We start from the raw sequence: 9,380 nt of genomic DNA on the forward strand, positions 1-9,380 counted from the left end.
GTCTGTTGATTGGCGATTGCATAACACCCCGTGCGTACACTTCCTACTTGATCACGACCACCTTCTGGAATACATCCGACATGTGTACGACCTCACGGCCTCCCCCCGCCTGCCGCCGCAGCCGCGCCGCCGACGCCGCGTGCACTTGTTTCGCGTACCCGATGCACGCTTCCTCTACTCACCAAAATCGACAGCAAACCATCACCATGTCGTCACATCTACCTCCCCACGGAGAGATTTTTCGTTTGAGTGAAATTCACAGCCTCGGGCCAACTGGTATGAAGGGGAAATCAGTCAGAGTCGTGGGAAAGTGAGTCGAGTTACTGTGCTGTGTCTCAATCTTGTGTGATGTGAAGAAAAGTACACAGCGTTTTAGCTCTTACTTAGTCCCTGTCGTATAAACTTGTGTAGCACTGCTGCTGGTGTAAGTTAACCTTGATATTTCCAGCTGCATGCATCTATCGAGACGGGGTGTATGATTGTGCTTTAGTACATGTAGTGAAAGTCATGTCACAGACAATTAATAGCATAGGCTCAAATCATGCTTGTTGATGTCAGAGCATCTACGTCTCTGAATGCGGAGATAACTCAAAAAGAGGGTTAAGTTTTATATCCAATCCTCTTTAAAACACACACACACACACACACACAAAATGATAAAAATATTGCCTAGCACATAACGATCAGCTGGTATCAGCCTACTTTCCTAGGCTACAGCACAGGAATGGGAAGTTCAATTCAAGTTGAGAATGGGGTTGTTTTGTAGGATGTTGCGTGGATTAAATAATTTCACATGTGAATTTCTGGAATATGAAACAAGCTGCCCATAATTTGACCATATTAAACTGTCCAAAATTTGATCACTGGCTACATGTATTGTAAACTAAGTAAAAGTGCTAAAACCTACGCTTTTGCATGCGGTCAAATTTTGGCGTGGGAGGTCTAGGTCGAACCTTGGTGGGCGTTTTCTACATTTATATAAGAGGAGAAATTTGGTTGTTTCATTTTAATGGACTTCACGAAAACCTAGAAATTGTGGTTATACTGTACAGACTTTACATGTTTATGCGATCCAAGAATATAGTCTATAAAACATTGGAATAACAATGACATCAGTGAAATCAACTTAGTTTGAGAGAACAACTTTATCCCTGTGCCTTTTATAATGCAGTGAACAATTTACTCTCTTTTGGCCTGTTAGTGTTCGGAACAGTGAAGCGTGTCGTCAAAATGGTTGCAAAGTACAGTCAACTCTGCACAAGTTCAAGAAATTTAAAGGACCAAGATGTAAAATGTGTGGCACATTGCACTGTATGTACAGTGGACTCCCATTATAACAAAGTGCTAGAGACCGGCAGTTTTCTTTTTTTATATCGAAATTTCGTTATAACCAAACAAATAAAGAGTAGAAATACATAGAGCGGATAATATTGTGGCCTGAATTTTTACTTCGTTGTAATCGAAATTTTGTTATATCCGTGTTCATTATAACGGGAGTGCACTGTATTAAAAATATTAAGTTGAAGCTTATTCTCCAGTCCTCATAGATATGGCCTGTGCAGAGTTTACTGCATTCAAATCCACATACACCCCATTCTGACTGAGTGCAAGTCATTCAATATTTTCAGCTCTGACTCAAAGCTCCATGGTTATTTGGGATTTGAATGAAGTACATTTAGATTTTAAATGAATTATGTATTCTTTTTTGTTTGTTTTCCTATGTTATCTTAGACTTACAAAGTACGACCCGGTCAAACAGCTTGCCATTATTACATCGTCTGAACAAAATCAAACACACCAGCTGACTGTCAGCACACGGCTTATTGAGCCATTCCAGGCAAGAGCAGGGTCACTGTTCCAGTTCATTGGTGAGATGCCCTCAGATATACTGACTCCCGCAGACATCGTGGTGCAGGCACGCGTGGTGCGGTGCATGGACGGGATCGACACTACAATGTATTACAATGCTGTGGATATACAGAGGCGGTACCTAGCATCCAGAGAAGCTGCGGAGCCTTTGGGAACCTGACTTGGCATTCGGACCAGAATGAAAGAACGTTTCTCATGTTCCCACAGTCACTGTACTTACAGCCTATAAAGTTGAATCTGTTTAGACTGAAGAAAAATCTGCGACCTAGAGGAAATTCGACTTATGATGGATCAAATTCAATAGAATATGAAGAGAAAAGGACTTGAAAGCACCTTCAACTTAGGTGATTATTTGACTTATGCGAGGTTGACTTGAGCGAGGTCGACAGTACTGTATACGCTGAATATTTCGCAAGGTTTTTATTTCTGCGAATGTCGCGAGTCAGGTGTTGTTCGCAAAATTAAAGACACACAAAAATAATGACTCTGATCCCAATATGAATGTGATGCACACGTATACATTTCTCCATTCAGTACAGCACTCCACGATCGCGAATATTACCACTCGTGAAATCGTTGAGAAGTCCCGATTTGGAGAAATTTAGACTCACTAAATATATGGCCTGTACAGTATCTTGTTGGACAGAGCACATTTGACATTCCTATGCAATGAAAAATAGACAGTAGTACTAAAAACCTAATTAGCCAAAGATATTTGCTCAGTACTAGTTTTGTATTGTCAAGAGTAACTCTTATAGCAAGAGTACATTATTCAGTTTATAATCTACTTGTTTCATGTCTGACCTTGTGAATGTTGTTCTTGGCGTAGAACACAAAGGAAATGCTGCAATCAAAATCCGTCTGCACTGTACTCTATGCTGTTTGTTCTGTTAGACAAATGGGAAGAGTTTTAAATTGGACCTTGAGACACAATTGTTTGATTAGTCAAACTTAAAATCTTCCATATCCCGTAGTCGAGAAGACAGTTTGGGCACCACAGAAGACTTCACAGCCAGTTTCCTCCATCCCACACTCTCCTCTGCCTCTCTTTATGCCTAGCTCTCTCAATCTTAGACCTGTCCAGTCTCGTATGTTGTCTTCCCATCTCTTCTTAGGTCTTCCTCTTGCTTTCTTTCCTCTCAGTGTGCCTTGTAAGATTGTTTTGATCAGTCCTATTGATCTCACGGTGTGCCCATTCCATTTGAGTTTGCATTTTGTCAAGCTATGAAAGAAAAATTCTAAAGTACTGTTTGCCATTGACTGGCAAACATTATGGAAGTCTGAACCCTCATGAAGTGTTGTTTACAGTGGACTCCTGTTATAACGAAGTCCTCGGGACCAGCAGTTTTCTTTATCAAATTTTTGTGTTAAGTGTTCTTGACCGTTAATGTTGCAGCCTAGATTTTTATTTCGCTGTAACCGAAATTTCGCTATAACCGTGTTCGTTATAACAGGAGTGCACTGTATTTGTGACACATCATCCAGTAAAGTATTTGATTCAGCTGTGTTATATTCATTTCATTTGACAATGTTTCATCAATGCTTTATTGATTATAATCAAAGTGATGTCAATGGAAGCAAGTACAGTGTACATTCTAGAGTGAAATTGCAAAAATTACATTTCTTTAGATTTTGTGAAATGACTTGGAATCCTGTCTACCAGAGAGGTTGTTATCGGCAGTGTAATTGACATCAAAATGTCACTGGGGTGATAGAAATGTTAACGCTGGTCAAGTATGAGTGTCAAAATTTGTCGCAGGACATACTGTAATAGTGGAGATTTTCGCGTTGTTGAAATTTTCATGCATTTCGCATGAAAAGCTAAAGTGAAAATAAAAGCATATTAATATTTTTGTGTGTTATGTGTAAGACTATTGAATGTAGTCTCGATTCCGCGGAATAAAATGTACACGAAGTTTATCCTACCCAGCCCAGCATGGAAAATTACTAGTGTAAAAATATACACTTCTAAAGTACATGTGTACTACAGCGACAAGTTATCATTTGATATGCTATGACAACACACTCATGATGGCCTACAATGTACCTAATGGTTATTCAGGATAGGGGCTTGAGTAGGGGGAGGATTAAATCCCCTGGACATGTGTAGATGATAAGCACATGTCCAAGAGGTACAGATTTGACCATGCGGGAGTAGCGCCCCTCATCAAGAGACTGGAAGGCAAGCTTGAGCATACTACGTGTGCAAAGCAAGATTATACTGTGCCTCCTAGTTGGGTGAAGTACTTGCCATGCTACGGTTTTAATGCCGTTGAAGCTGCTAGACTAATAGAATGCTAGTAAAGAATGTGGTTAGAGTGTTTTGAGAAATTATCTCCTGATGTACATTGTACTTATATTAGGGTATGTTCAGTCATTTCATTTGCCCCCCCCCCCCCAAAAAAAAAAAAAAAAACAATGGTGTGAATTTTAAGTTTGTAGACACCCACAACCTAAAGCAATTGATCCAATCAGGAAACATAGGGAATCAGGGAAAGATAAAGAAAAAAAAAGTACTACCAGTGCTTCCAACTTGGCAACTTAGCAACTCAAAATCATGGTCTTGAACATGATTTCATACTACAGTATCAGTAATTAAGTGCTTGATACAGGAGCTGAAACAATGTGCTCACAATGACAGGTTGCCATGCCTTTTCTTGCCATTGTATTACTGTAGTTTAATCTTCTCTTTGGAGGAAGGTGAATTTCTCCATGAATTGAATTTTGATGCTTCGCAAGTTTATATGCGTCTGTTCATATTTTGGTTTGGTTGTGTAAGCAGTCGTATGGATATGCACATGATTATACAATACATACAAAACACACACAGACACACACACACGCACACACACACACACTGACACAACACAAACACAATCACACACTCACACACACAACACAGACCTACACTCATACACTCACCACATAAACACACACTCACACTTAAATTATGGTGCTCATTCAAAGGTGGTACATGTATTGTGTTGTCAATTGTACAATTGGAACGTAATGCTAATGCAAATTTCACCATTCGAAATAAAAACTGAACCAAAACTGCATTGTATCTGTTCACTCCATTTTGTTTGTGATGTAATTACTTGTGGTTGAGAACTCAGAAGCTTAATGACAAATATTTTTAAAAGATACATAAATGTTCATGAGCAATAATGCTACTTCATTGTACTAGCTGTTAACTAATTGATTTTATCTCTTGCTATTTTTTTTACAAGTTTGGAAATACAATGTATGTGAATTCACTCAAAAATTTTCTTTTGGAAATTGTTTGGATAGTTATGCAAAATATTTCCATACCTGATGAAAATATTGAATTGCTTTGTATTTGCCAGATGCTATGCCTTACCCTAAACATACATTCCACATGTACATTATATGTATTTGGACGTTTCAAACATGGACCTACTCAGTTCCATGTTTCAAACAATGCTGGTCATTAGTCTTTCATGTAGTGTTTAGTTTCTGTACCATTGATGCCTTGGGTACAACATTTTGATATCGTTGATGTTTGATCTGAAAACAAGATATCGTCAGCTGAGAGCCAAAAGGGTGCTATCGTATTATAAGAATGAGAAAACTGAATCGAGAACTGAATCACATCGCCATTCGTTCTTTCCAAGAACTGTAAGGAACTGGAATTCCCTGTTGTCTGAAATTGTTTCAGTGCCATCTGTGGGATCATTCCGTAACCGACTAACGGTTGATCAAAGCGGCTAGTTATTTTCGTCAAATTTGTTATGTGCTTGTAAATATCTGTAAATAAACTGAATTATAATGTAAATAGCACAGTCTGCAAGAATCTTCAGCCTATTGCAGGAAGCAGACTTAATAAGAAGAGGAAGAACTGAGCTTAAACAAAAGTGGAAACAATTTTCATGAAATGAAAAGTTCACTTTATCAAAAGTGGGTAAATTTAAGCATTGTTCCAAATATACGGTAAAATAGTGCCATTGTGGTTTATAATTTTTAACATCTTACTGAAAATGAAAATAATTTAATATTGACACCATACAACATGATAGCAGTAACTCCATGCCCCAAAAATTGTGATAAAACCCCTCTGGTCCTAAACCAATGATATGGTATCCTTCCACACATCACCTGTTGTTGTCGTAGAAACCACTCCTCAAAACTGAAACCACAGACTGCACAGTTTGGTCACAAACAGTTCAATTATCCCATTTTATTTCACCATGATCACTACTAGAGAGAAAACACAAGTACTTTTATCAAGACAAAAGGGCATGTACACATCTAAAGATTATTCCTTCTACTAAGTACCTGAACAATTAGACCCAGGGTATTTATGATAGAGTCAAATCAGTATCTTTTCCACCTCCCTGGTCAAATCGCGTTGTCTGGGTTTGCATGACACTGAATTTTGAGATGCCCATAGACTTTAATACACAGGCAACCAGGTTCCTGGACAGAACAGGTTAATCTGCTGTTGAATTTTCGTTACGTTGTGTGCCGAATTCCTGTCCTAGGGCATAGTTTTGTGTACTGGGTATGTGTGTGTTTTTGCCTCAAAGGCACTCGCTTTAATAGTTTTACAAAGAATGCTGACATTTGCATCTCTGCTTTAGCCATTTTCCCCTATTACACTAGGAAATGAAATTATATACACTCAAGCTCGCTATAATTAAGCACCTACACACAAAAAAAAACAACAACAAACAAAATAAGTCCTTAAGTCAACAAATCTAAGCAGTGCACATCTATTTGATATTTTATACATCATATCAAAGATCTGACTACAGGCACATATACAAGGAACATTCTTTTTTATCCTCATGACTCAAAAGATCCAAAGAAATCATATTTTGAATATCTTATTTGTGATCAATTTGTTTTTATAATTGACTGTCGTCCTGGTATGACCTATGCCAAATTCTAACCATTGGAATGCATGAAATAATATGTAATTTGACAGGATGACATATATAATATATATGAAGCATGACAAAATTTTGCAATGAGCAGCCTTTCGAAATATTTACATGGGAATATTAACCCTTATCTGACTGGCCTAAAGCCTGACATTTGATATGATATCATCACAGAAATATATACAATATAAGAAGAAAGTATGATCATGTATACTTTTTAAGACACAAGATTAACATTAACAAAGCACCTTGCTGGTTTCAATGTAACAAGGCAATATTGATAGTCATAAAAATCATCATATCAGATAGTGACGGAGATGTCAAATCCTTGGAAAAAAAAAGATTCATCTTAAATGAAGTCTCTAAGGGTGCATTTGAGCAGTCAAAAGCAAACCAAACCAAAGTGTACTGAACCATTCTATGCCAGATTTGGAGCATTTGAGCGCCCTGTGTAGAAAGACTTCCTCGTGAATTATTTTTAGAGGAGGTCACACATTTCCTAGCAACAGGGTCATTCACCCAGGGTGCTTAACCTGTTCCATACTGAATTCTGAAATGCCCATAGACTTAATACACAGGCCACCAGGTTCCCGTACGGCACGGGTTAAGCTACTTCCGGCTGTTCTGAACAAAGAGAATGAGTTGTTTGCATTATGATGTATGCCCATGCTATGCGCATTCTTCACATGCCAACTTGGAGCGCATTTGGAACCCTTTTAGAGCACATCGGGAGGTGGTTCACTTTTGGCTTGGTTCAGTTCAGTATGGTACACTTTAAGAGCAATCAAGCACTCCACTGAGTATGGTATGGTTCGGTTTACTTTAGGAGAGTGCTCGAACGCACCGTAAGTTGTTTCTCTCACAGATGTATAGCTTCTTTGTCAATTAAAACATATAAAAAGAGGTTGAACTATACCCACTTACAACTCTTTTCAACAGCAAGCCAATAGTCCATAAAATAGGGGCTAGGACACCACATACTGCTAGTATAACACACTGTACAACGATGACTAGTAAGATACTGTTACAACATACCAGTGACACTCGATATATTCACATAATATACACGTCTTTTATATATCGCTTGCTATCAAATATATTTCTCAATGGGGCATATATCAAATATGATTTACACTGATGACGCACAATGGGTCTCCATAGATTAAAACATGAGAAATATGTTTGTGCTTCACAGAAAGACAAATTGACAAAGAGATAAAATCTGGAATAATTCTGCTTGACTGAAAAACAATTTAACTCATTTAGGATTAAACCAAAAAACACCAACTAAAGGCAAAGCAATACTCGGCTATTCAGGCCGGCGCAAATTAATGTCAATTTCTGAGATGCAGTGCATTAGTATGAATGTCTGTTTCACTCCTTTGACAAGATAAACTAAAAACAAAACAATACACTCAGGAATCGATCTGGACCCTCGATATTACGGAGCCCCTGCTCTATAAGAAGCCAGTGTGTTCATTTTCTTTTCATTTTTTTAACCCGTTGAGGAGGAGTCCCAAGTATACTCGGGCAGATGTCTACAGGAAATGCATGTTACAGCAAAATCCAAATGTCCTCAAAGGGTTAAGCAATCATTTGCATTGTATCCTCCCCATCTTGTATTTTTAATTTCTGGGATGGATAAGACAAGGTAATTTAACACTCAAGGTACAGAAGCAATGTAACATGTAAGTGGCATATTTCAGACAGAATCATAAGGTTTTTATCATTTGAGAGGAAAAAAGTGATATCTCTTCACAGTGAATTCAATGGTCTAGCTACATTTGCTCTTTTTGAAAAACACTTCAGCTTGTAACATTTTTAGTAACAAGGTGGCATTTAACACAGTGAATTAATATCCCAGCTCACACCATACTTTACTGCATCCAAATCTACAGTGTCTTTAAAAAAAAAACCCACAAAGTTGTCCTTTAAATTGTTGATTTCTTGTCAGGATCTGTGGAAGTTGTGTCTACAAGTGGCCACGTGATCCACATTCTATTTGTTTACTTCCCATTTCTGATTGATCACTATCTGGGGTCTCTTGCATAAAATGTTTATCCTGAGAAAAACAGTGGTAAGAACTAAGAACTCAGGTTAGCATGATGCTGTAATTGACTCTAACACAGGGAAAAATTCTGCTAATGTTGAAAAATCAACCTCAGTTTCTCTCAAGTAAAAGTTTCATGCGACTGGTCCCTAGTGTTGTGACATTTCAAATGCCAGGTAACCCAAAGTCTATATAGCCCCTTCACACAATGGCTAGCAAAAGGAAACTATCTCCCTGAATGTAAGCTGAACATTCGTCATTAACAATCCACAAAGACACTGTAACAGAGGAGAACAATCAATTGGTTTATGGACCACCAGGGATTGGTAGCAATATTTATACAATGTAGTAAAGCCTTTTTTTAAACACCACATTGAATTGAAAGGTGATATATATACAAATGTATGAGAGATCTTTATAATCACTGCAGTCACTACTGGTATACAGAATGCATGTAACAGCTCAGAAGGCTAATATGAGATATATCTTCACCTGCTTGCAGAAAAATAACACCCGCAGTACACCACTGACGAGAATATGCCATAAAATATGGAGTA

The 9,380-nt window shown here is 38.0% G+C and overlaps 1 protein-coding gene across 1 annotated transcript; it reads left to right on the plus strand.

Moving 5' to 3' along the window:
• Positions 1-159: 159 nt before the first annotated feature.
• LOC140230239 (CST complex subunit TEN1-like) lies at positions 160-4,719 on the plus strand. Its single transcript, XM_072310419.1, has 2 exons — positions 160-310; positions 1,732-4,719. Exons 1-2 carry the CDS (start codon positions 162-164, stop codon positions 2,027-2,029), a joined length of 447 nt encoding a protein of 148 aa, XP_072166520.1. The 5' UTR covers positions 160-161; the 3' UTR covers positions 2,030-4,719.
• Positions 4,720-9,380: the final 4,661 nt, after the last annotated feature.

The sequence above is a fragment of the Diadema setosum genome, chromosome 6 (assembly GCF_964275005.1).
Source record: "Diadema setosum chromosome 6, eeDiaSeto1, whole genome shotgun sequence".
Taxonomy (NCBI): domain Eukaryota; kingdom Metazoa; phylum Echinodermata; class Echinoidea; order Diadematoida; family Diadematidae; genus Diadema; species Diadema setosum.

Bases quoted from the DNA above. Each gene is read 5' to 3' on its own strand.
- LOC140230239 (XM_072310419.1), top strand. From the start codon at position 162: ATGCACGCTTCCTCTACTCACCAAAATCGACAGCAAACCATCACCATG. The intron at 311-1,731 runs GTGAGTCGAGTT...ATGTTATCTTAG, and splicing joins TCAGTCAGAGTCGTGGGAAA to ACTTACAAAGTACGACCCGG.